We start from the raw sequence: 26,781 nt of genomic DNA on the forward strand, positions 1-26,781 counted from the left end.
GCTGCCCGAGGTGCACCTTTGAAGGCCTTTAATAAACGCCCCCTTTGTTCCTTTAACACCATCCAGCCTCTGCTCCAGGCAGCCTCTCGAGGCGCCACTTCCTTGGCCTCCACTCTCTGGAGCGCTTTTCCAGCCAAGCTCCATTCAGGATCCTGGAATGCCTGAGCCTGGTCTACACTCTCTGAGATGCTTTTCCAGCAAAGATCCGTTCGGGATCCTGGAGCAGCTGAGCTTTGCCTCCACTCTCAGGATCGCTTTTCCAGCCTCACTCTTTGAGATCCCAGAACACCGGAGCTTGGTCTCTGCTCTCAGGATCGCTTTTCCAGCCTAACTGTGAGATCCCAGAACACCCGAGCTTGGTCTCCTCTCTTAGGATCGCTTTTCTCCCCAAGCTCCGTTCAGGAGCCCAGAACACCCGAGCTTGGTCTCCACTCTCTGGATCATTTTTACAGCCAAGCTCCGTTCAGGACCCCAGAACACCCGAGCTTGGCCTCCACTCTCAGGATCATTTTTCCAGTCAAGCTCCGTTCAGGAGCCCAGAACACCCGAGCTTGGTCTCCACTCTCTGGATCATTTTTCCAGTCAAGCTCCGTTCAGGAGCCCAGAACACCCGAGCTTGGCTTCCACTCTCAGGATCGCTCTCCCCCGGCTCCGCCCGCTCTCCCGGAACGCCGCGTTCGGGCCGCAGTTGCCGGCCGGCCCCGCTGAGGCCGCGGGCGCAGCGCGGCGGTTCCGGGTCTCAGCGCGGCGGTTCCGGGTCGCAGTGGGGCAGTTCCGGGTCGCAGTGGGGCAGTTCCGGGTCGCGGCGCGGCGGTTCCGGGGCGGAGCGCGGCGGTGCCGGCCGGGCCCGCGCTCCGGGCGGGGGGGGCCGCGCCTTGGCTGCCGGGCCGCGGCTGCGCTGCCGCCGGGGCCGGGGCCGAGGCCGGGGCTGGGTCCGGCGCGGAGCGGGGGGCGGCGAGCCCCGGGGCGGCCGCATGTTCGCCCCGCGGGGCGCCGCGGCAGGACGGAGCGGGCCGGGGCAGAGCCGGGCCGGCCCGAGCGGGGCCGTTGCGGGCGGCGGGGCCGCGCGGAGGCGGAGGCGGCCATGGAGGGGCTGGCGGGGTACGTGTACAAGGCGGCCAGCGAGGGCCGGGTGCTCACCTTGGCCGCGCTGCTGCTGAATCGCTCCGAGAGCGACATCAAGTACCTGCTGGGCTACGTGAGCCAGCACGGCGGGCAGCGCTCCACGCCGCTCATCATCGCCGCCCGCAACGGGCACGCCAAGGTGGTGCGGCTGCTGCTGGAGCATTACCGCGTCCACACGCAGCAGACCGGCACCGTCCGCTTCGACGGGTACGTGAGGCACGGCCTGGCCTGGGGAGAGCGGGGCTGGCGGGGCCCCGTGGGCCTCGGGCAGGGAGCGCTGCTCCGGGGATCGCCGGGGTTCGTTCGGGAGCGTTCTCCAGCGGAGAGTGTTCCGTGACCCGGTGGGGTTTGCAGCTCTGTGATCTGTGACGTGATGGTCCTTATGGGCTCTTTCCAGTTCAGACTGTTCCATGACCTGGTGGTGCTTCTGGGGCCCTTGCAGCTCTGTGTTCTGTGACATGATGGTCTTTGTGGTTCTTTCTAGTTCATTCTATTCCGTGACCTAGTGGTCTTTGTGGAGCCCTTGCAGCTCTGTGTTCTGTGACATGATGGTCCTGGTGGGTTCTTTCCAGTTCGTTCTATTCCGTGACCTGGTGGTGCTTGTGAGTTCTTTTCAGCTCAGACTGTTCTGTGACTTGGTGCTCCTCGAGGAGTCCTTCTAGCTCAGGGTTCTGTGACCTGGTGGTGCTTGTGGTCCCAGCTCAGACTGTTCCATGACCTGGTGGTCCTTGTAGGGCTCTTCCACCTCTGTGTTCTGTGACATGGTGGTCCTGGTGGGTTCTTTCCAGTTCATTCTATTCCACGACCTGGTGATGCTTGTGAGACCCTTGCAGCTCTGTGTTCTGTGATTTGGTGATGCTGGTGGGTTGTTTTCAGCTCAGAGTATTCCGTGACCTGGTGCTCCTTGTGGAGTCCTTCCAGCTCAGGGTTCTGTGACTTGGTGGTGCTTGTGGGGTCCTTCCAGCTCAGGGTTCTGTGACTTTTTTGGTGCTTCTGGGCCTCTTTCAGCTTGGGCTCTTCTGTGAGCTGGTGCTCCTTTGTGGTCCCAGCTCAGATTATCCCATCACCTGGTGCTCCTGGTGGGTTCTTTCCAACTCAGACTGTTCCATGACCTGATGGTCCCTTGTGGGCCCCTTCCAGCTCAGGGTTCCGTGACTTGTTGGGCCTTGTGGGCCTCTTCACCTCAGTCTATTCTGTGTCTTGGTGAACCTTGTGGATCTCTTCCAGCTCAGGCTATTCCCTGACTTGATGGTCCCTTGTGGATTCTTTCCAGCTCAGTATTCTGTGACTCGTTGGTCCCTGTGGTCCCGGCTCAGAACATTCCATGACTTTTTGGGCCTTGTGGGCCCTCCCAGCTCAGTGTTCTGTCACTCGGTGTCCTTGTGGGCCCTTCCAGCCCAGGCTGTTCTGTGATCCTGGCTCCTGCAGCTCACACTGTTGTGTCACCTGGTGGCCCTTGGGAGCCCTTCCCAGCGCTGATTATGCTGTGGCTTGGTGGTGCCTGTGTGTCCCTCCCACCCCAGCTTATTCCATGTCCTGGTGGCCCTGTCTGGCCCTGTCCAGCTCAGCATTCTGTGATTTTTTTTGGCCCTTGTGAGTCCCTCCCATCCCAGATTTTTCTGTGATTTTTTGCCCCGTGGGTCCCTTCCATCCCTGATTTTTCTGTGATTTTTTGCCCCTGTGGGTCCCTTCCATCCCGGATTTTTCTGTGATTTTTTGCCCCTGTGGGTCCCATCCCAGATTATTTTGGGATTTTTGGCCCTTGTGAGTCCCTTCCATCCCAGATTATTCTGGGATTTTTTGGCCCTTGTGAGTTGCTTCCATCCCAGGTTGTTCTGTGATTTTTTACCCCTATGAGTCCCTTCCCTCCCAGATATTTCTGTGATTTTTTTGGCCCTTGTGAGTCCCTTCCCTCCCAGATTTTTCTGGGATTTTTTGGCCCTTGTGAGTCCCTTCCCTCCCAGATTTTTCTGTGATTTTTTTTACCCTTGTGGGACCCTTCCAACCCAGATTTTTCTGTGATTTTTCACCCTTGTGGGTCCCTTCCAAGTCTCATCCGTGATCTCTTCCCTGCCCTCCGTGGGCCTCAGCAGACTCCCAGGAGGATCTGTTCCTGGATTTTCCCCAGGAGGATCTGTCCCCGGATTTTCCCCAGGAGGATCTGTTCCTGGATTTTCCCCAGGAGGATCTGTTCCTGGATTTTCCCCAGGAGGATCCGTTCCTGGATTTTCCCCAGGAGGATCTGTTCCCGGATTTTCCCCAGGAGGTTCTGTCCCTGGATTTTCCCCAGGAGGATCCGTTCCCGGATTTTCCCCGGGAGGATCTGTTCCTGGATTTTCCCCAGGAGGATCCGTTCCCGGATTTTCCCCGGGAGGATCTGTTCCTGGATTTTCCCCAGGAGGATCTGTTCCCTGATTTTCCCCAGGAGGTTCTGTCCCTGGATTTTCCCCAGGAGGATCCGTTCCCGGATTTTCCCCGGGAGGATCTGTTCCTGGATTTTCCCCAGGAGGATCTGTTCCCTGATTTTCCCCAGGAGGATCTGTTCCTGGATTTTCCCCAGGAGGATCTGTTCCCGGATTTTCCCCAGGAGGATCCGTTCCCGGATTTCCCCCGGCACAGAGGGGAGGCTGGCAGTGCCCAGCGCCCTCCTTCCTGCTGGTTTTAAAACCAGTTCCTGACACCCCCTGCTGAACATCCCGCGGGTGTTGGAGACGCCCAGACCCGGTGATTTTCTGATGAATAAAGCCGGTGTGGTCGGGGATCCCACCTGACGAGCCATAAATGCCTTTTCCAGTCAGGAATTCCCCGTGTGGAGCTGTGGACAGGATAATCTCAGCCCAGAGTGGCTTTGCTGGGACATTTTTGCCGCTGCAGGTGACGGTGACGTCGGGAAGGGTTTCTCAGCCCCTTCAGTTTTAATTTTCAAACGCAGAATCGCTTCCCTGCGTGGTTTGATTTTTATTTTTTATTCCTTCCTTTTCCCTTCCAGCTGGTTTTTTGTTGTTGTTTTGGTTTGGTTTTTTGGTTGTTGTTTTGGTTTGGTTTTTTGGTTGTTTTGTTTTGTTTTGGGTTTTTTTTTTGTTGTTTTTTTTGTGTGCGTGTGTTTTGTGTGTTTTGTTTTTTTGAGTTTATTTTTGTGGGGTTTTGTTGTGGTTTTCTGTTTGTTTGTTTTGGGGTTTTTTTGTTTGTTTGTGTTTTTTGTTGTTTGTTTTTTTTTTGTTTTTTGGTGTTTGTTGTTGTTTTGGTTTGGGGTTTTTTTTGTTTGTTTGTTTTGTTTTGTGGGGGGTTTTTTGGTTTGTTTTTTGGGGTTTTTGGCTTTTTTTGTGGGGTTTTTTTTCCCCCCCTCCATCAGAAGCAGGTTGAGAATTCCCGGGATGAGAATTCCTGGAGGAAGGGCCTCCTGCCTCACGGCTCACACGCTGGATTTCTGCCTGGCCGGGCTGGGGGTGTGTGTTTTCCAGAGGCTGTGCCTGGCACGGATTGAAGGAGGAGTTGTGGGAGGCACAATGGATGCAGGGAGAGGAGCGGAGCCCGTGTGATTCCCTAGGGATTGCTGTTCCTCGGATAAACTGGCTCCTCTCCTTCGGGCTTTCCACCTGGAACCTCAGAACACCAAAAAAAAAAAACCCCAAATCACCTCTTGTTCATAAAAAAATCCCCTCTTCCTGCTTAGATACAGAAATATTTTTGTGGGATTATTTATAAAAAACCGGGAATTTCTCGCTGGGAATTCTCTCCGGGATCTTAAAGAGGTTGGATTTGCCAACAGTTGCTGTGGAGCTACGAGTGCTTCACCAGACGATTAAAAATGGCTGTGAAAGTGGAATTTGGGCTGATCTTAGGATATTTTAACTTTGGGGAACGTGGTTGCTTGGAAATCTTTGCCCCCCCCCCCCTTGTGTTTGGGACGTGCCTGTTTCTTCATTTAGATCCCTCAAAAACCGGGGGACGGGAAAGACAAATCCTTTTCTTTTGTGGGCTGGGCTCAGGGAATGGAAACGGCGTGAAAAACGGGCTCTGTCCCCTCATTTCCCCGTTATCTGCGGGGCCGCCGTGTGACGCAGGTCTGTGGAACGGCCCGGCTCAGAACTTCCGCTTTTTCAGGTTTTTGTTTTCTTCCCGAGGTTGCCGGGCTGGTTCAGGGCCCGGGATCTTGAGCAGGGAAGCAGCTCAGGGAGAGGGGACAGGGGAAGCGAGAAAATGAGTGATTTTGAAGCCGGTTTTGCCTCCAGGGTTGTTGCTGATGTCTGAATCAGGTTTTTTTTTTTTTTTGAGTCAAAATACCCATTTTAAGCTTTTTCTTGGTCTTTAACGTGTCGCTTGGCGGCACCGAAGGGAGAATTTTAGAGCTCCTCTTCCCAGACCTCTCCAAACCGGGGGCTGGAGTTGGATCTTCCAGGTGGCCAAAGCCCTTTGGCCCCTCCGAAGCTCCGACTTCCAACCCGCTCCCTTCCAGCCTCATTCCTGGGCCGCGGCGATCCCCTTGAGAGGCGGGGACGGGGGCGGGCGCGGGGACGCTTCTGGGAAGAGCCCCAACCCTTAAAACTGTCCCTTGTCCTCCCGTTTCCCTCCCCACCCCCCAGCTTCGTCATCGACGGCGCCACGGCGCTGTGGTGCGCGGCCGGGGCCGGCCACTTCGAGGTGGTCAAGCTCCTGGTGAGCCACGGCGCCAACGTCAACCACACCACGGTGACCAACTCGACGCCGCTGCGGGCGGCCTGCTTCGACGGGCGGCTGGACATCGTCAAGTACCTGGTGGAGAACAACGCCAACATCAGCATCGCCAACAAGTACGACAACACCTGCCTGATGATCGCGGCCTACAAGGGCCACACGGACGTGGTGCGCTACCTGCTGGAGCAGCGCGCCGACCCCAACGCCAAGGCGCACTGCGGGGCCACCGCCCTGCACTTCGCCGCCGAGGCCGGCCACCTGGAGATCGTCAGGGAGCTGGTCAAGTGGAAGGCGGCCATGATGGTCAACGGGCACGGCATGACGCCGCTGAAGGTGGCCGCCGAGAGCTGCAAGGCCGACGTGGTGGAGCTGCTGCTGGCGCACGCCGACTGCGACAGGAGGAGCAGGATCGAGGCTCTGGAGCTGCTGGGGGCCTCGTTTGCCAACGACAGGGAGAACTACGACATCTTGAAGACGTACCACTATCTGTACTTGGCCATGCTGGAGAGGTACCGCGACAGCCAGAACGTCATCGAGAAGGAGGTGCTCCCCCGCATCGAGGCGTACGGGAACAGGTCGGAGTGCAGGACGCCTCAGGAGCTGGAGGCCATCAGGCAGGACAGGGACGCCCTGCACATGGAAGGCCTGATCGTGCGGGAGAGGATCCTGGGCTCGGACAACATCGACGTCTCCCACCCCATCATTTACCGGGGCGCGGTCTACGCCGACAACATGGAGTTCGAGCAGTGCATCAAGCTCTGGCTCCACGCCCTGCACCTGCGGCAGAAAGGCAACAGGAACACCCACAAGGACCTGCTGAGGTTCGCCCAGGTCTTCTCCCAGATGATCCACCTGAACGAGCCCGTGAAAGCCAAGGACATCGAGAGCGTCCTGCGCTGCAGCGTGCTGGAGATCGAGCAGGGCATGGCGCGCATCAAGACCATGCTGGACGCCGACGTCCACACGGCCGTGGACAACTACGAGTGCAACATCTTCACCTTCCTCTACCTGGTGTGCATCTCCACCAAGACGCAGTGCGGCGAGGAGGAGCAGTCCCGCATCAACAAGCAGATCTACAACCTGATCCACCTGGACCCGCGCACGCGCGACGGCTCCAGCCTGCTGCACCACGCCGTCAACTCGGGCACGCCCGTCGACGACTTCCACACCAACGACGTCTGCAGCTTCCCCAACGCCCTGGTGGCCAAGCTGCTGCTGGACTGCGGCGCCGACGTCAACGCCGTGGACAACGAGGGCAACAGCCCGCTGCACATCATCGTGCAGTACCACCGGCCCATCAGCGACTTCCTGACGCTGCACTCCATCATCATCAGCCTGGTGGAGGCCGGCGCCCACACGGACATGACCAACAAGCAGAAGAAGACCCCTCTGGATAAAAGCACCACCGGGGTGTCGGAAATCCTCCTCAAAACTCAAATGAAGCTGAGTCTCAAGTGCCTGGCTGCCCGCGCCGTGCGGATCTACAACATCGGCTACCGAAACCAGATCCCCAGAACTCTGGAGGAGTTTGTCCAGTTCCACTAGGCCGCGCCCGCGACGGTTTTTTGTGTTCTTTCTTTTTTTCGTGGTGGTGCTATCCCGGGAGGACGACACCAGGCAGCAGAATACACCCGTGTCCATCAAGTTTGTTTTTCTCCGTTCCTTTGGGTTTCGGGTTCCTCTGGGTTCTCGGGCGGAGACGCTGGAGGGCGGGGAAAAGCGGGAGAAGCCGCCTCCTTGTCCCGTAGTCGAATCCGAGGTTTGGGGGTTTTGGCCCTTTTTTTTCCCCCCCCTTTTCTCGATCAAAAGAATCCCTCCGTTGGCTCTCGGTTTTTCCGAGCAGCACGGAAAGAAACCCCTCCGGGTAAAACTCCTGCTGGGCGTTTCGGGGTCCGATGGGCAAAATCGGATCTCGAACTCCTCGCGGCGAGGCGGGGGAGAGGGAAAAAAACCGGGGGGAATTCCGTGGCGGTCGGGTTAGGAGCGGAGTGCCCGCCCCCGGCTCAGCGCTCTCGTACCTCACCGTGATTTTACGCCTTTTAACGTTTTAAAAAGTCACGTTTTGATTCGGGAATTCCCCTTTTTTGAGCAGCAGTTAGCGGCAGGGCGTGAGGGACGCTCTGTCAGGAAACGCAGGTGGGAATTGGTTCGTTTCCTCGAGCTCCTCGCTGGCGCTGCTCCGGTATCGAATAACCTATGGACAAAACAAAACATTAATAAAAATAACCGGAATCATCGTTTCTTTCTCCATGGTCCCGTCGCTCCCATCCAAACATCATGCATGGATCCCTGGAAACTGGGTAGGGAGTTTGTGCTCGCGTGTGTGTCCCCAACATTTCAAACTGCTTTTTAACTCGGGGTTGGTTTTTCTCTCTCCTTTGGACGCTCGACACGCACCTTTTTTTTGGTTTTTTGGGGGGTTTTTTTGTGGTTTTTTTTTGGACTCAAAAGTCTGTCCGGCTGCACTCTTGGATTCCAGATGCTGTATCCTTCCTAACGGAGCCGCCAAAGAGAGTCTTCCTTGAATCCTGCTTTTCCGAGAAGCGTTGGAGCCTGTGCCTCCCCGAATCGGACTCGAGGATATTTTTCTTTTTTCTTTTTTCTTTTTTTTTTCCCCCCAACCCACCCCCCCCCCTGCGGTTTTTACTCCTTCCAGTTAAAAAAAAAAAAACAAAAAACCTCCTCTTCTTAAAAACTGATTTTTACAGAAAAAAAAAAAAATTAAATTTTTTCTCTCATCGACCTCTCTGCTGAAGGGCGAGTGATTGTACGGGGGGACGTTGCTGTCGCTTGAGAGCTTCTTCGGGAGGAGCGGCGGATGCTCCGACTGGGAAAATGTCGGGACAAGGCTCCTGGGACCCTCTGTTCCTTCCCCACGCAGCTTTTTAACCGTCAGGACGAACGAATGTCCCGTGGGGTTTCGTTGTTCCGTTGGTTTTTATTCTCTAAAAAGAAAAAAAAAAAAAAAGAGAAAAAAAAAGGAAGAACGATCCAGGTAGAACTTTCCGGGCGAGGTTCGGGGGCACGCGTTTCTATTTGTACGGCAAGGAAATAAACGTTGAATGTGGAATTGACCTCGGGGTTCCTGGGGTTTGTCCGGGGTTTTGTGTCCTCGGAGGGGAAAGCGTGAGGGTGGGGTTTAGGTTCTCCAGAGGAGCTGTGGGTTCCACGTCCCTGGAATTGTCCTGAGGCCCGGTTGGAGCAGGCTGGGGTGGTGGAAGGTGTCATTTTCCCAAGGATTCCAAAGGAAATTCCTGGCGGTCGATTCCAGGGCTGAGCGCTGGGTGTTGTGTCCTTGGAGGGAAAAGCTTTAGGATCAGGTCCTGGAATTGTCCTGAGGCTGGGTTGGAGCAGGCTGGGATGGTGGAAGGTGTCATATTCCCAAGGAGAGGATTCCAAAGGAAATTCCTGGCGGTCGATTCCACTGCTGAGCTTTTCCAGGGAAAAGCTTTGGGATCAGCTTTAGGATCAGGTTCTCCAGAGGAGCTGTGGGTTCCACGTCCCTGGAATTGTCCTGAGGCCGGGTTGGAGCAGGCTGGGATGGTGGAAGGTGTCATTTTCCCGAGGAGAGGATTCCAAAGCGGCAATAAAGATTCCTGGGAGCTGATTCCAAAGCGCTTCCAAGAGCAGGAAGCTCTCTTTGCTGCTCCTGCCTCCGGCGTATTCCCGGTTGTTACCCTGCTTCCCAAAGAATTCCTGCCGCCTGGTGTCACAGGATGCTGTCCTGCCACCGTCCCCGTGTCACCGAAAGCTCTTGGCAAAGGACGGGGAATACCTGTGGAAAAAGCCTTTGGAATCTGGGGTCTTCTCCCCGATTCTGGAATTTTCCTTCCAGTCATTGAAAGCCCTGAGGTTGTCCTTGCTCTCTGCTATTGAAAGCTCCTGGTAGAATTCCTCGGAGCCTCCAGGTGCTGTTTTCCCTGGAAAAGCACGGGGTGAGGTCCCGGGAAGAGCCTGGGATGTTGATGGAGCGGGATCAGCACTGGGAGAGGCAGGAATAAACCCGGAGCTGAGCCGGGCCTTGGAATCCCGATCCCGCTGTCCCCAGGGTCCCGGGAATCCGGGATTCCCGATTATTCCTTGGGAATTATCACATTGGGGTGGACACAAGGGGGGCGGGTGCATCCCGAGCTCCACAGAAATGTGGGAAATCCGGGATTCCCGATTATTCCTTGGGAATTATCACATTGGGGTGGACACAAAGGGGGCAGGTGCATCCCGAGCTCCACAGAAATGTGGGAATTGTGTTCCCGATTATTCCTTGGGAATTATCACATTGGGGTGGACACAAGGGGGGCGCGTGCGTCCCGAGCTCCACAGAAATGTGGGAATTGTGTTCCCGATTATTCCTTGGGAATTATCACATTGGGGTGGACACAAGGGGGGGCAGGTGCATCCCGAGCTCCACAGAAATGTGGGAATTGGGATTCCCGATTATTCCTTGGGAATTATCACATTGGGGTGGACACAAGGGGGGGCAGGTGCGTCCTGAGCTCCACAGAAATGTGGGAATTGGGATTCCCGATTATTCCTTGGGAATTATCACATTCACACAAGGGGGGCAGGTGCATCCCGAGCTCCACAGAAATGTGGGAATTGGGATTCCCAATTATTCCTTGGGAATTATCACATTGGGTGGACACAAGGGGGGCAGGTGCGTCCCGAGCTCCACAGAAATGTGGGAATTGTGTTCCCGGAGTGTTCCCAGGGCACCGGGCACTGGGAGGTGCTGGGGGTGAGCGAGGAGGGTGGAAAATTAAATATAAATTTATATATCTATAAATATATCAATATCAATTTACAGATTTATAAAAATAGGTTTGTATATCAATGTACTTATATATATATATAAATGCATTTCTATATCTCCATCTCAATGTGTGTGTATATATATATTAAAATATCGATTAATTTATAGATATAAAATATATCTACGTGAGTATATATATAAAAATAAATTTTGCATTATGTTTATAGAAGACATAAAATTTATACAGATTATCCATAGATATATAAATACAAATATAAAAATATTTTAATATCTATGTATATGTATACACACATAGATATATACACGGATTTTTAAATATATATATAATATACACACCGATTTTTAAAAATATATATGCATCTATATTATATATGTACAGACATATATAAATTAAAAATCTAAAAATCATAAATATAAAAAATAAATACACATATTGTGTGTGTGTAGATATATGTATATACACAGATACAAAACCACGAGTGTATATAAAATATACATATCTGTGTGCACATATCTATATATATATATAAAAATAACTACAATTATAGGGAATTATATTGAAAATATTTTAATAAATATATACATGTATGGATTTATGCACGTGGATTTATCTAGTTGTATATACAGACACTTTTTATATGTACACACACACATATATAATATATATAACTTGTATGTGTTTGTTTTATATATACACACACGTATATATTCTATATAAATAGGTATCATATATTTATATAAAAATATAAGTAACTATATATGCAAAATGCCTTTATATTTATGTATATACACATGTATATATGATGTGTGCACATCTATTTTATATATACATATAATATACATATGGATATAAATTATATACACATATACGTATCTGTGTATATTTAAAAATAAAAATATATTTATAAGTCTATATAAAATATAAACACAATATAAATATATATAACAATACATGTAGTATATGATATGTTATATACTGTATACTATATATTAGATATCTATAATGGCAACATATAACATCTAGATATCATTATATGGGTTTTTTTTCGAATCAGATATGTTTATATTTATATACATTTTATACAAGATATTATATATCTATAATATATAACAAACATGTTATAGATATAAATATATCTATTTTATATAATCAGATATGTTTTATATTTACATACAATTGTGTATATATTTATATACTAATATAAATAATTTTTTATATTTATATATAGATAATTTTTTAACATATTGAATTTATATATAATTCAATATTTTTATATATTGAAAAAATCCTGCCCATTCCCTGCTGGACTCCGGCTCGTTCCCTGTTTGTGCCGGGATCCAGATCCCGGGAATGTGGCAGGGAGGGATCCCGTGGTTCGGAATCCCCGGATTTGGGCTCTCCGGGGTATCCCTGCGCCCCAGCCGGACCCCTGAGCTCCCAATCCATCCCAAATTGGGAAATGCGCAATTCCCGCTCCAGTGGAGGACGGAAAATCCGATTTGGGATGGGGTTTTTTTATCCCATTCTATATCAAGTTTGGATCTCCCAAAGCTTCCCTCGTCTGCTCATCCCACCCGAGCGCATCCCTTTCAAACCGCCTGGGAAAATCCTCACATCCCATGGGAATAAACGATGGAAAAATTCCAGGATCCAGCCTGGATGGGAGCAAACCCCACCTAACATCCATGGAAAAAGAGACCAGGCACCAGGAGTTTTTAAAACACAGTATCTTTAATCCGTAAAAAATACCGGGAACGGCATTTCCCGCACCCGATCCCGCGTCCGGAATCCTCCGCTCCCCTCTTCTCCATAAAATTAATATTAGCATAAATAATTCCGCTATGCCGGGGGCGCCTTCCCGCCCTTCGGATTCCATGGTTTCCATGGCACCAGCTATGTACAGGTATGGTACAGGTGGGCTCCCCAAACTGCTCTGCTGGGACGAAACTCATCAAACTGCTTCCTAATTAAAAATTTTTTTAAATGATTTTTTAAAATTACTTTTAAATATTATTAATTTTTTTTGGCAGGATCTTTGATTTTTTTTTTTTTTTTTTCCCCTTTCTTTTTCCCTCCTTTCCTTCCTGCTTTGGGAAGAATTATGTACAGCCGGACACCGGAGATTTTGGCGTTTAAGGTGCTTGAAATCACGAGAATTTCATTCAGTGCATTCAGACTAATTAACGCCTCCGCTTAATTAACTCCGCTCGACGAAGGCAGTTTGAGAGCCGCGGCCGGCAGAGCCCGGGATTTGCCGTGGCTCCGCCACGGGAAGGAGCAATCCATGGGGGATTTTTTTTGGGGGGGGGGGTGGATATTAATATTATTTTTATTATTTTAAGGAGTTTTCCAGCCCCGCATCAGGGACCCCTCGCGTCGGTGTCCCCTCGTCTCCGCTGCTGCCGGTTGGAAGCACCTCCGAGGAGAAGGGGGGTTTTTTTTAGGAATTTTTGGTTGGTTGGAGGTGGTTTTTTTTATGGAATCCCAGTTGGAAGCACCTCCGAGTGGAGATTTTCTGGGGAATTTTCCATTAATTCGTGGGGATTTTTATGGAATTCCAGTTAGAAGCACCTCTGAGTAGATATTTTGGGGGGGAAATTTTTGGCTGGCTTGAGGTGCTTTTTGTGGAATCTCAGTAGGAAGCTCCTCTTAGGAGATTTTTTGGGAATTTTCCATTGGTTTGAGGTTTTTTTTTTAATGGAATCCCAGTTAGAAGCACCTCTGAGGAGATTTTTTGGGGGAATTTTCCATTAGTTTGTGGGGTTTTTTTACGGAATTCCAGTTGGAAGCTCCTCTTAGGAGACTTCTGGGGAATTTTCCGTTGTTTCGAGGGGTTTATTTTATGAAATTCCAGTTGGAATTTCCTCCGAGTAGGTTTTTTTGGGGAATTTTTCCCGTTGGTTTGAGGGGTGTTTTTTAGTGCTGTCCCTCATCCTGCTGCAAAGCCGAGCTCAGCCCCCAAATCCCTCGGGATCCCGGGAATCTCCGGAGCTGGGAGGGGTCACTCCGTCCCTTGGGAATTCTGCTCCCGCTCCGCCGCTCGCCGGCGGCTCCCGCTCTTGAAGAACCCGAGCTGCGGGGAGGGAAGAGAAACAAAATCCCGCCGTTATTCCCAGGAGTTTTTTAATGGGAATATCATCTGGAAGTTGGCCCTGGATACAATTTATGTGGAAAAGGAGGTTTCGGAGGAGATTTTGGGGGGTTCTCGGTGGCGTTGAGGAGTCTGTGGAGCGCTGGACACGGATCCATCCAGAGGATCCATCCCAAAATCCATCCCCAAATCCATCCCCAAACTGCTCACCTTCCAGAGCGCCAGGACGAGCAGGGCCAGGAGCAGGAGACCCCCGAAGGTGCTCCCAAGGATGATCCAGATGGGAATCTGCCATTCCTCGGGCTTGGAGATCTCAAAGGTGATCTGGAGGAGAGAGAACACTGCGGGATTCCAGGCGGGGAGAAGGGGGATGGCGGGAATGCCCAGCGCCCCTTCCTCTGGGAATGCTGCGCCCGGGATTTGGCTCCGTTTTCCCGGCGGAATCCGGAGATTCCGGGATCGGAGCCCGGCCCCGGCCGCAGCTGCGCTGAGTTTTTCCAGACGTGGGTCACTCCAGCCCTTCTACCATCCACAGGGATTTCCCCAGCGGGATCAGGGCAGGGATTCCCAAAATTCTGGATCCCCCCCTCTCATCCCAGGGCTCACCTGGCGGCTGGGATCCTCTTCCCGGAAAACGAAGGGGCTCCGGAAGCGCCGCTGGAGCGCGGCGATGGTGGTGAGCTTCAGCACCTTGAACTTGAGCTGCGCCGAGAGGGCCGGGATGAGAATCCCAAAAAAGGGAAAGGAGCCCCCATTCCTGGCGGGAACCATCCCGTCCCCACGGCTGCACATCCCTTGGGATTCTCTGCATCCATGGGAGGGGAGGCGGCAAGGGGTGGGGGCGGAACGACGGCGAAGAGGTTTTAAATTAATTGAATTTGCGTTAATTAATTCGTTACGGAATTAAACGATCCGTAACGGATCCAGTAGGAGAAGCGACTCTGGGAACAAGAAAAATCGCCCCCCACACGCCTGGGCTCCCCCGGGGAAGGGAAAATCCCGCGTTTTTTGGGGGATTTCTCCCCGGGATCCAGGTTTGGTGCGGGGCGCTCACCGCTTTCAGGGATCGCATCCACAGGTTCCCGCGCAAGAGCAGGTTCAGCTCCTGGCCGGGCGCCAGCGTCACCTGGCACTCGACGGAAACGGCGTCGGAGTTGCTGTGGTTCTGCAAAGGGAAACGTGGGATGGCGGCTGGAAAAGGAGGGAAAATCCTCCGGGATTCGCCCCCGGCACGCACCCGGGGAGGGAGGGAGGGGGAACCCCACGTCCGTCCTCCCCTGTGGCCGAATCCTTTAAGTTTTCTCCCCGTTTTTCACCCCGAGTTTTCCCGGTTTTGCCGCTTTTTTTGCGCTGTTCTTTCCCTCCGAGTTTTCCCTTGGGGAAAAGAATGATCCCGATCTTTGTCAGCTGGAGAATGCCCTCGGCTCCCGGAAAATCCCGACTGTTAGCGGGGTTTTGTTTGCAGTGGGCGAGAGGAAAAATGGAAATAAAAACAGAAATAAAAGTAAAAATAAAAATGAAATAGAAGTAGAAATAAAAGTAAAAGTAAAAGTAAAAATAAAAATAAAAATAAAAATAAAAATAAAAATAAAAAAGAAGTAGAACTAAAAGTAAAAATAGAAATAAAAGTAAAAATAAAAATAAAAAGAAAATAGAAGTAGAAGTAAAAATAAAAATAAAATAGAAGTAGAAATAAAAGTAAAAATAAAAATAAAACCAAAAATATTAAAATAAAAATAAAAAATAGAAATAGAAATAGAAATAGAAATGGAAATAAAAATAAAAATAGAAAGAAAATTTTTAAAATAAAAATAAAAATAAAAATAAAAATATAAAAAATAGAAATATTTTTTAAAAATAAAAATAAAAAACTTTAAAAAAATAGAAATAGAAATAGAAATAAAAAATAGAAATAGAAATAGAAATAAAACTACCAAAGGGCTTAAAAACCTCCTAAAAATTCCAGCGTCCATGTGCCCCTCCCCTCCCGTGTCCATGGGCCGTCCCAGTTCCAGGTTTTTCCCAGTTTTGGGATATCCCGGAGCCAGGATCAGCCCCGTGGGGGTGAGTACCAGGTGTGGGGTGCGGGACAGATCCTCCTCCGCCGGCGTTCTCCGGTAGTCAGTGCTGTTCCCCCAGACGGTGCAGGTGGTGTTTTCCTGTGGGAAAAGCCAATGGAATTCCGGCAGGGACGCGGGGATGGTGGTGGTCACTTCCCTGGGATTTCCATCCCGATGGAATTGGGGATCCACCCCCAGCACCCCCCAGGATTTGCTGGAGCTGGGGCTGAGTTTGGCTCGCTGTGGGGTGTGGCTGGAGGGGCTGGGATCCCATCCTAAACTGGGCTGGAATCACATCCCAAACTGGGCTGGGATCCCATCCTAAACTGGGCTGGAATCACATCCCAAACTGGGCTGGAATCACATCCTAAACTGGGCTGGAATGAGATCCTAAACCATGCTGGAATCACATCCTAAACTGTTCTGGAATCACATCCTAAACTGGGCTGGAATCAGATCCTAAACCATGCTGGAATCAGATCCTAAACTGGGCTGGAATCAGATCCTAAACCGTGCTGGAATTCCATTGTAAACTGGGCTGGAATCCCGTCACAAACTGGGACAGAACCCCATCCTAAACTGGGACAGAACCCCATCCTAAACCAAGCTGGAATCCCATTATAAATGGGGCTGGAATCCCCATCCTGGACCGGAATCCCGTCCTACCTGATCCGCCCGGAATTCCGCGGGCAGCAGGAGCCGGTTTCCCGCCCGCGTGGCCACGGGCACGGTGATCCTTAGGCTCACCCCGTGCACCGGGAAGAATCCCAGGTTCTGCAGCTGCCAGGGGAGAGCGCAGGGACGTGTCGGGATCCTGGGACGGCCAATCCCGGCTCCCGGGGCTCATCCCAAATCCGGGAAAACTCAGGGAGATCCAATTGCTGCTCACCGTGAAGGTGCAGTGGAAGGGGGGCCCGAAGGGGTTGGATCCATCCAGGGAATTGTTGGATCTGATCTCGAAATAGTCCAGGCTCGACGTCCTGTGGGACAAAGGGGGACAAAGGGGTTTGTAGGATTTTCCCCTTTTTTTGTAGGATTTCCCCCCTTTTTGTAGGATTCTCCCTTTCTTTACAGGATTTCCCCCTTTCTTTGCCGGATTTTCCTTTTCTTTGCAGGATTTTCCCTTTCTTTGTATGGTTTTCCCTTTGTTTGTAGGATTTTCCCTTTCTTTTCAGGATTTCCCCCTTTCTTCGCAGGATTTTCCCCTTTCTTTGCAGGATTTTCCCTTTCTTTGTATGGCTTTCCCTTTCTTTGTAGGATTTCCTCATTCTTCTCAGGATTTTCCTTTGCAGGATTTTCCCCTTTCTTTTCAGGATTTTCCCCTTTCTTTTCAGGATTTTCCCCTTTCTTTGCAGGATTTTCCCTTTCTTTCCAGGATTTTCCCTTTCTTTGTAGGATTTTCCCTTTCTTTGTATGGCTTTCCCTTTCTTTGTAGGATTTCCTCATTCTTCTCAGGATTTTCCTTTTCAGGATTTTCCCCTTTCTTTGCAGGATTTTCCCTTTTCTTTTCAGGATTTTCCCCTTTCTTTTCAGGATTTTCCCTTTCTTTGCAGGATTTTCCCCTTTCTTTTCAGGATTTTCCCCCTTTCTTTTCAGGATTTTCCCTTTCTTTCCAGGATTTTCCCTTTCTTTGTAGGATTTTCGTGCCTCTTTAATAAATCAGAGCCATCCCAGGCCCTGGCTGAGCTTTGGACGCCACAGGAGGTAAATCAATCCCTGCTCCGCAGCTGGAGAGGCGGGAAAAGAGCCAGGAAAATCCTGTGGGAACCCATTCGGGAGCACCTGCGATGGCCCCAAATCCCCACATTCTTCAAAATTCCCTCCCTCCTCTTTCGCTCCAAAATTTCCTCCAAATCTGATCTTTTTTTTTTTTTCCTGTGCTCTTCTTTCCCTCCAGGTTTTCCCTTCACTCCGAACCGGAGAATCCCCCGGCTCCCCGTAAATCCTAAATATCAAAGGAATTTCATTTACGGCTCCTGAGTGGGGAAAAAAAATAAATATAAAAAATGACCAAAGGGCTGAAAAATCCCCCCCAAAAATTCCAGCACGCAGCGCCAGGGAATGCGCTTTGGGATCCCTGATTTTCCCATCAGCAGCTCCCTAAATTACCTCTGCCTCCATCCCTGGCCCTCCCAGACTTTAATTCCCGGCGATTCCACGCTCACCCCGCAGCTGATCTTCCCTCCGCGGGTTTTGTGGGATGGCCCCCGGCCCAGACTCCGGGAACACCTGTTACGGCCATCACTGCCTCCAAGAATTCCCTTTCTTTTAAAAAAATTACTTCCCATAAAAGCTCACCCTCGCACCTCTTTAATAAAATCCATGCCTTTAACCAGCGGGATCGTCCTCGCTCCTCGGCGATTTTATTAAAGTTAAAAATTTCACGGCTCCTGGTTTTTCAATAAATCCCCGAATTCCATCTGGGCGCGGAGGCTGCTCCCGGCGGGTTTTCCCAAGGGTTTTTTTGTTGTTGTTGTTGTTGTTTTTTTTCCCGGGAAACGCCTCCCATCCCAAAAAAACCCACTCACCTGGTGAAGAGGAGGTCGGCCTCGTACTTGAGCTGGAAGTTGAGGTGGGCAACGTTGTCCTCCTTGGTGCTCTCCTTCTCCTCGCTGTCGCTGGAAGGGCAGCGGGGACAGGGGGGGTCAGGCAGGAGCCGAATTCCCTCGGGAATCATTCTTTTTGGGAATGCCGATTTTTTTTTTTTTTTTTTTTTTTTTTTTTTTTGGTCAGAGCAAGGTTTTATTCCGGGATTTTTTTTGATGGATAAAACGATTTGGAGGGAGGTTTTTCACCGACCCCCTGCCCCCAGCAGCTTTAAAGCGGTGCAGGGGGAATAACTGGTGAATTTAAAATGAATATAATTAATTAATATGAATCATGTAGTCAATGGATTTAGTAGGAATTTATGAAATATTAAATTGATTCAATTTTCCTTTTCTTTTCAGGATTTTCCCTTTCTTTTCAGGATTTTCCCTTTCTTTTCAGGATTTTCCCTTTCTTTGCCGGATTTTCCCTTTCTTTGCAGGATTTTCCCTTTTCCTTACAGGATTTTCCCTTTCTTTTCAGGATTTCCCCTTTCTTTGCAGGATTTTCCCTTTTCTTTGCAGGATTTTCCCTTTTCAGGATTTTCCCCTTTCTTTGCAGGATTTTCCCTTTCTTTGCAGGATTTTCCCTTTCTTTGCAGGATTTTCCCTTTTTCTTTGCAGGACTTCCCACATTTCCCTGCATCAAATCTTCACCTGGGCAGGAGCTGGGAGTGAGGAGAACTTCGCAAAATTATTAGGGGAACTTTTTCCTGGGAAATATTTGCGGCGGGAGCGTGGCTGAGGAAGCATTAGTGCCTGGAGGCCCAGCACAGCCCGGCAGCTTCCACAGGCACGGAAAAATCATGGATGGAAATCCCCGGATAAATAAAAATATCCAGGTTTGGGGGCACAGGGCTGGATCTCCACGGGGTTATTCCATGGAAAACCTCTGGAGGAAGGAATCCCAAGGGAAGCCAGGGATTTGGGCATCTTGGGGTGCCCAGAGAAGCTGTGGCTGCCCCTGGATCCCTGGAATTGTCCAAGGCTGGACAACCTGGGATCGGGAAAGGGGTGGGACTGGATGATTTTTTTTTTTTTTCCCCAGCCCAAAGCATTCCATGATTCCGTGATTCCAGAGGGAGAAAGCATCCCCAGACCTGCTGGCCACCATGTAGACCTCCATGCTCTGCAGGAAGACGGACTTGCTGAACTCGAAATCCAGGCGGAAAGCGACCTGCGGAGAAAAAACATCGGGAAAAAACATCGGGAAAAACACCCCAGGGATCGAAATCCCCGGTGCCGAGCGGGGCCAGTGCGGGAGACACAACTCCCCATCCAGGATTCGCAGGAATTCTCTCAGCCCCGGCGATGGGAACGACGAGTGTGCTCTTCCCTTTGGAAGCAGATCCCTCCGGAGGCCCGGGATGGGCGGGGAGCCAATCCCAATAAAACGGGATAAAAGTGATATAAATGTCACATCTGCGGTGACCTCAAACCGGCTGGGCCGGCGCAGCCGACTGGAATATTTGAGCTCCCGCGGCTCCGGAGCCAAAATTCCGTTTCCAGCCGGTCTTTGTCTTGGCAGGAGCGGCGCTACCTGACGGCCCGCGGACGCATTCCCGACCCCGTAGGTCATGGGGAGCCAGCTCCTCGTGCAGCCACAGGCATCCCGCCGGGAATTTCGGGAGCTTCAAAGCCGGGCCTGCTGCCCGAGGCTCATCCGTCATAATCGAGGGAAGGTTTCAGACGGATACGGGAGCCGGGGAGATTTTATCTCTCCAGGTCCCGCTCGTGTTGATCCCTTTTCCCGCGGGTGGGATTCCGTGTGGATCCTGAGTGGATCTCCTCGCTATTCCTTTCCCGATTTAACCCTGAATTTGATGTTTCCCAAGGGTTTGTGGCTTATGAAAATGAGCAGCTGGATCTGGGCTCATCCCAAATTCTGGGAGCGCCGGTTTGGAGGAGGCCACCACCCAGGGGGGGCTTGGACTGGCTCCAAACGGGATCCAGAGGCTCCTCGGAGTGAGGAATATCCCTCAGGCCCTGATAAATCCATCGTTAGCAAAGGTTTCCGGTGGATCCAGGTCTCTCCAGATCCCACTTGGGTTGTTCCCTTTTCCCACAGGAGCATGGGGTGGGTCACTGGAATTCCGCGTGGATCCCAAGAGGCTGCAGCTCCCCGCTTTTCCTTCCCCCACCTTATCCATGAATTTGATGTTTCCCAAGGGTTTACGGCTTATGAAAATGAACAGCTGGATCTGGGCTCATCCCAAATTCCGGGAGCACCTGTTTGGAGGATGCCACCACCCAGGGGGGGCTTGGACTGGCTCCAAACGGGATCCAGAGGCTCCTCGGAGCGAGGAAAACCTCTCAGGCAGGGAAGGAGCCTCGTCCTGCAGGGAATGAGCTCAGGGAGGTTCCCACCCGTGGTTTGAAGCCGGCATTAAATTTTTCCAAAGGGTTGGGGGCAAATTCTGCCACCTGGAGGAGCTGGGTTGGATTCTGGGGCTCTCCTGAGAACCCCGGGGCAGGATCCCAACTCAGACTCCCAAAGGGAAGAACCCAAAAGTTTATCCTTAAAATCCTCTTCGGTGTCACCCGGATGTGACCCCGGGGGCAGGAGGTCCATGGGATAACGCAGTTGGAATTTGGGGTGTCCTACCTTGGCCTTGGCTCGGAAGAAGGGGTAGCTGACGTTGCACACCCTCCTGGTGGGGTGCCTGTCGTCACCGGCGCAGTCGATGTTGATGTCGGTGTCGTCCTGAAAGGGGACACGGAGTGTCCGGGACACCGGGAATGAGCCCCGGGAGCCGGCTCTTTGGGAAATTGGGAATGCCCGCGGGGCTCGAAATGGGCCTGGGCTTTGAGGGGACAACCAACCAACCAACGGCCAACCAATGGCCAAATAATGACCAATCAACCAACGGCCAACCAATGACCAACCAACCAACCAACCAATGGCCAACCAACAGTCAAACAATGGCCAAATAATGACCAATCAACCAACAGCCAAACAATGACCAACCAACGGCCAACCAATGACCAACCAATGGCCAACCAATGGCCAAATAATGACCAATCAACCAACGGCCAACCAATGACCAACCAACCAACCAACCAATGGCCAACCAACAGTCAAACAATGGCCAAATAATGACCAATCAACCAATGGCCAACCAATGACCAACCAACGGCCAAACAATGACCAACCAATGGCCAACCAATGGCCAACAAATGACCAATCAACCAACGGCCAAACAATGACCAACCAACCAACCAACCAACGGCCAAACAGTGACCAACCAACCAACCAACGGCCAACCAATGGCCAAATAATGACCAATCAACCAATGGCCAACCAATGACCAACCAACCAACCAACCAACGGCCAACCAATGGCCAAATAATGACCAATCAACCAATGGCCAACCAATGACCAACCAACGGCCAACCAATGACCAACCAGTGGCCAACCAATCGACAATCAACCAATGACCAACCAACAAAAAACAACCAACCAGTGACCAACCAATGGCCAACCAATGGCCAACCAATGTCCAACCAGTGGCTGACCAACCAGTGGCCAACCTATCGAAAATCAACAACCCACAACCAACCAACTGATGACCAACCAAAACCAAGAACCAATCCAACAGGACGGGATGGGGTGGGATGGGATAGGATGGGATGGGATGGGATGGGATAGGATGGGATGGGATGGGATGGGATGGGATGGGATGGGATGGGATGGGATGGGATGGGATGGGATGGGATGGGATGGGATGGGATGGGACGGGACGGGACGGGACGGGATGGGATGGGATGGATGGGATGGGATGGATGGGATGGGGTGGGATGGGATGGGATGGGATGGGATGGGATGGGACGGGATGGGGTGGGATGGGGTGGGACGGGACAGGACACCAACCCTGCTCCGTCTCCTCCACAACCCTTCCAGAGGCTGTAGCCTGCCTGTGAGCAGGTGCCGCTCCTCACCACGAGAGGATGAGCTATTCCAGCTTTTATCCCGCAAGGGGTCAGCTTGAGCTGCTGCCTCTGGAAAAGTCCTACCCAGGAGCTGGGATATCCCAGCACCAGCCCGGAGCTTCCTCCCTCTCATCTGCTGAAATTATGGACATTTTTGGGGCCACTCTATTTATGAGACACAGATTCCCATCCCCTCTGGATGCTCCGTTATAAGGAGGGACAGCCAGGACCCTGTTATCCATGACTCCTCCATGATCAGCTGCAAATATTCCCTACAACCACTGCTGCCCGGAGCTTTCTGCTCCCCACCATCCCGGGGATTTTCCCTGCTTGGAATAATCTCAAAAAAATGCTTTTTTTTTCTTATTTTGTGGGCAGCCAGCCCCACAATTTTCCCTTGGCACGGCTCGGAGAAAAAAAAACAACGGAGACGAGATCTGCGGGCTGGGATGAAGTCACGGGGGCGGTGAGGGAAGGCTCGGCAGCGTCAGCACATTCCCAAACCTCGCACCAAGATGGCCTGAGTGGGGGGAGCGGAATTTTTGGGGCGCTCGGGGACCGTCCAGGGAAAGCCACGGAGCGGTGACATCGCCCGGCTCGGTGCTGAGCTGTGGCCGCATTCCCGTGATTGTCAGCTCCTACTTCCAGGAGTTTTTTCTCTCAGCTGCAAAATCTGGCCCCTGACTGGAACTCGGCCACGTGCAGGGAGTATTTTTAAACAGCTGCAGGAGAAAAACAGAGGGAAACAATTTCCTCTGTCTCTGACCTTCGCTCGGGCTCTTAGAACTCAGAACGTTTTCGTGTTTCCAAAATAAAGAGCTGGAAGGGCTTGGGAAGGGAGCCCATAAACAGCTCTGATTTACGAGGGATGGAGACGGGTTCGGGCTGCCGCTTCTGGAAAAGCCTGGATCTCCGCCGGGAGCTCACCTTGGGGATCAAGCTGGCGAACTGGAGGTTCCTGGAGAAGGAGATGTTGAGGACGGCGCTGTAGGCGTTCTCCCCGCGGTTCTCCAGCGTCGCTTCCACCGCCACCCTTCTCCTGCTGCTCTCGATGACGAAGACGGAGGCGTCGAAGGAGAGGCTGAAGGCCGAGCAGTCCCCCCTCCGCAGCGCCCTCCGGCAGAATTCCCTGCGAGAAGGGGAATTCCCGGGATTTCACTGCCCTGGGTAGCGCAGGGGAATCCTCGCTCCCGCTCCGGCCTGCTGTGCCGGAAGAGGAGTTGCGGATTCCGCCCGTCGTTCATAATTCTGGGAAATTTTTTTTTTTTTTGCCAACGGTGTGATGCTTTCTTGGACATTTTTGGGAACGCTTGGGACAGCTGGGATGGAGGGGGGAAATGGATCCCGTGCCAATAGCGGAGGTGGCTCCGAGCCCCAAGGTCCAGCCTGGCCTTGGGCATTCCAGGGATCCAGGGGCAGCCACAGCTGCTCTGGGAATTCCAGCCCAGCCCCTCCCCACCCTCCCAGGCAGGAATTCCTTCCCAATATCCCATCCAAATCTCCCCTTTCCCACTCTGAAGCCATTCCCTGTGTCCTGTCCCTCCAGCCCTTGTCCCCAGTCCCTCTCCAGCTCTCCTGGAGCTCCTCCAGGCCCTGCAAGGAGCTCTGAGGATTCCCTGGATCCTTCTCCTCTCCAGGCTGGACAATCCCAGCTTTCCAGAGGTTCTCCAGCCCTCAGAGCATCTTTTTCCCTCTTCACTGCTGGAGAATGGAGCATCCAGGTCAGAGATCTCATTTTTGTGCTTTCAGCTTGTGTTGAGGCAGAGGACCCAAATCCAAATCCAAATCCAAATCCAAATCCAAATCCAAATCCAAATCCAAATCCAAATCCAAATCCAAATCCTACAGATTTGCCTCTGAGGGGCTCTGAGGATTCCCCGGATCCTTCCCTTCTCCAGGTTGAACATTCCCAGCTCTCCCAGCCTGGCTCCAGAGAGGCTCCAGCCCCGGGAGCAGCTCCGGGGGCCTCCTGTGGATTCAGGGATAACCTCGAATAACTCCTTAACCACGGAGCTGCAGCCCGGATTTTTTTTTTTTCCATGACTCAAGCGCCCGTAATTGCCAGGTGGGTAACGCCAGCCTCCTTGCAGTCATCATTCCCTGTTATTTCCTGACTCCTATCCCTGGAACTCATCACCACGGCACCGAATATTAGCCGGCTTGCGGGTTCCCCGGAAAAAAAAAACCCCTGGATTCCTTCCAGACAGGGAGCAGGGAGAGGCTCGGGAGAGCCCGGCAGCACCTCGTGGAGGGCTGGGATGGACCCTGCGGATGTTGGGGTACAAATTCCCCCCGGGATCCATCCTCACAAACCCTCCGAGAAATCCAGGTCCGTAAATCCACCCGGACGCCTGTTCGGTTTTTTTAAATAAGTGAGGGATTTTTAAGCGCCCTGAAACGAGAGCCTTTTGCCGCTAACTCGGAACCGGCCCCTAGCCGGGCGGAACCGCGTTTTCCCCGCGAAGCTGCCAAAATTCCAGCCGCGACAAAAAATGACGCGGCCTCGCTGGAAATCCCTGGACGGGGCAGACGGAGCTGCGGGCGTCGAATTTGCGTGAGGATTCGCGGAAATTAACGCGATTTTGTCTTAGGACGGGCCCAGCGCTTCTGCAGAGAGTTAAAATCAGAATAAAACGCACTAAAAATGTTAGAAAAGCGCACGCTCGGGGGATCACTCAGAGACGTCATAAAGTTCCTAATTTTGACTTCTATAAAGTTTGTAAACCAAATTTACGACGTTTCTAAGAAGGTTCCTGCGCACTGAAAAGGTTTCTGGGGGCCGGGTTAAGGGTGCGATAAAAGGAAATTTCCTTTTTCCCCCAGCTTCCAATGGAGAAGCGCCGAAATCCCGGCGGCTGGGTGGGCGGGGTCAGGATTTACGGATTCATCCCGGGAAGATCCGGGGCGGGATTTCGGAGCCTCCTCCGTCGGGGGATGCTCTGGGGTCACCCACTCACGCGGCGCTGGGAACGTCGCTCCTGGCATCCAGCACCAGGTCGGGGACGCAGTGCTCGTCCTCGTTGCAGCCGTTCCAGAAGGGGACCTGAGGGGACAGCGAGAGCAGCTCGGGGACGATTCCCGCGGGGACGGGTCTGTCCCGGAGTCTGGGGAGGTGGCACCTGGGCAGGGGACACCTGGGAGGGGACAGTTTGGGAGGGGACACTTTGGAAAGTGGCACTTGGGAGCCGGCATTTTGGAAGGTGGCACTTTGGGAGGTGTCACCAGGGAGGTGGCACTTTGGGAGGTGGCACTTTGGGAGGTGTCACCAGGGAGGTGACACTTGGGAGGTGGCACTTGGGAGGTGTCACCAGGGAGGTGGCACTTTGGGAGGTGGCACTTTGGGAGGTGTCACCAGGGAGGTGACACTTGGGAGGTGGCACTTGGGAGGTGTCACCAGGGAGGTGACACTTCAGGAGGTAGCACTTTGGGAGGTGACACATTAGAAGGTGACACTTTGGGAGGTGTCACCAGGGAGGCGGCACTTTGAAAGGTGACACTTGGGAGGTGACACTTTGGGAGGTGGCACTTGGGGATGGGACACCTGGGAGGGGACAGTTTGGGAGGGGATGGCACCCTGGGAGGTGACACTTTGGAAGGTGGCACTTGGGAGGTGACACGGAGGAAGTGATACTTTGGGAGGTGGCACTCTGAGAGGTGACACTTGGGAGGTGGCACCCTGGGAGGTGACATTTTGAAAGGTGACACTTGGGAGGTGACACTTTGGGAGATGGAATCTGGGAGGTGACACTTTGGAAGGTGGCACTTGGGAGGTGACACTTTGGAAAGTGACACTCTGGAAGGTGGCACCTAGGAGGTGACACTTTGGGAGATGGAACTTGTGAGGTGGCACTTTGGGTGGTGTCACCATGGGGGTGTCACCATGGGGGTGTCACCAGGGAGGTGTCACCAAGGAGATGTCACCGTGGGGGTGTCACCATGGGGGTGTCACCATGGAGGTGTCACCATGGAGGTGTCACCAGGGAGGTGTCACCAGGAAGGTGTCACCAGGGAGGTGTCACCAGGGAGGTGTCACCAGGGAGGTGGCGCTTTGAGGGGTGTCACCATGGGGGTGTCACCGTGGGGGTGTCACCAGGGCTGTGTCACCAGGGAGGTGTCACCATGGGTGTGTCACCAGGGCGGTGTCATCATGGGGGTGTCACCAGGGCGGTGTCACCAGGGCGGTGTCACCAAGGAGGTGCCACCATGGGTGTGTCACCAGGGCGGTGTCACCAAGGAGGTGTCACCAGGGCGGTGTCACCAGGGCGGTGTCACCATGGGAGTGTCACCAGGGAGATGTCACCAAGGAGGTGTCACCATGGGGGTGTCACCAGGGCTGTGTCACCATGGGGGTGTCACCAGGGCGGTGTCACCATGGGGGTGTCACCAAGGAGATGTCACTGTGGGGGTGTCACCAGGGCGGTGTCATCATGGGGGTGTCACCAGGGCGGTGTCACCAGGGCGGTGTCACCATGGGGGTGTCACCATGGGGGTGTCACCATGGGGGTGTCACCATGGGGGTGTCACCAGGGCGGTGTCACCATGGG

General features: G+C 52.3%; 2 protein-coding genes across 2 annotated transcripts in view; one reads left to right on the forward strand and one right to left on the reverse strand.

Annotated features, from left to right (window-relative positions):
* The first annotated feature begins 1,054 nt into the window (after nt 1–1,054).
* On the forward strand, nt 1,055–7,596 carry FEM1B (fem-1 homolog B). The gene is made up of 2 exons (XM_040077403.2): nt 1,055–1,332; nt 5,709–7,596. The coding sequence occupies exons 1-2, from the start codon at nt 1,085–1,087 to the stop codon at nt 7,342–7,344; spliced, it is 1,884 nt and encodes a 627-aa protein (XP_039933337.1). The 5' UTR covers nt 1,055–1,084; the 3' UTR covers nt 7,345–7,596.
* A 4,985-nt stretch (nt 7,597–12,581) lies between these two features.
* ITGA11 (integrin subunit alpha 11) overlaps nt 12,582–26,781 on the reverse strand; it is a 43,901-nt gene continuing 29,701 nt past the window's right edge. Inside the window, exons 17-28 of the mRNA XM_040077749.2 lie at nt 25,195–25,280; nt 23,165–23,366; nt 20,913–21,011; nt 19,408–19,484; nt 18,251–18,340; nt 16,612–16,702; nt 16,389–16,502; nt 15,735–15,821; nt 14,717–14,827; nt 14,269–14,364; nt 13,873–13,986; nt 12,582–13,644 (exon numbers count right to left, since the gene is read on the reverse strand). Of these exons, the coding sequence (XP_039933683.1) occupies nt 13,573–13,644; nt 13,873–13,986; nt 14,269–14,364; nt 14,717–14,827; nt 15,735–15,821; nt 16,389–16,502; nt 16,612–16,702; nt 18,251–18,340; nt 19,408–19,484; nt 20,913–21,011; nt 23,165–23,366; nt 25,195–25,280 (1,239 nt within the window). The 3' untranslated portion in view covers nt 12,582–13,572. The remainder of the gene's footprint in view (nt 13,645–13,872; nt 13,987–14,268; nt 14,365–14,716; nt 14,828–15,734; nt 15,822–16,388; nt 16,503–16,611; nt 16,703–18,250; nt 18,341–19,407; nt 19,485–20,912; nt 21,012–23,164; nt 23,367–25,194; nt 25,281–26,781) is intronic.

This window comes from Hirundo rustica, chromosome 13 (assembly GCF_015227805.2).
Source record: "Hirundo rustica isolate bHirRus1 chromosome 13, bHirRus1.pri.v3, whole genome shotgun sequence".
In the NCBI taxonomy this organism is placed as follows: domain Eukaryota; kingdom Metazoa; phylum Chordata; class Aves; order Passeriformes; family Hirundinidae; genus Hirundo; species Hirundo rustica.

What these genes read in the sequence shown, in the direction of transcription:
- FEM1B (XM_040077403.2), top strand. Translation starts at nt 1,085, where the DNA reads ATGGAGGGGCTGGCGGGGTACGTGTACAAGGCGGCCAGCGAGGGCCGG. An exon ending in GGCACCGTCCGCTTCGACGG is followed by an intron (nt 1,333 to 5,708) that starts GTACGTGAGGCA and finishes CCCACCCCCCAG; the next exon opens with CTTCGTCATCGACGGCGCCA.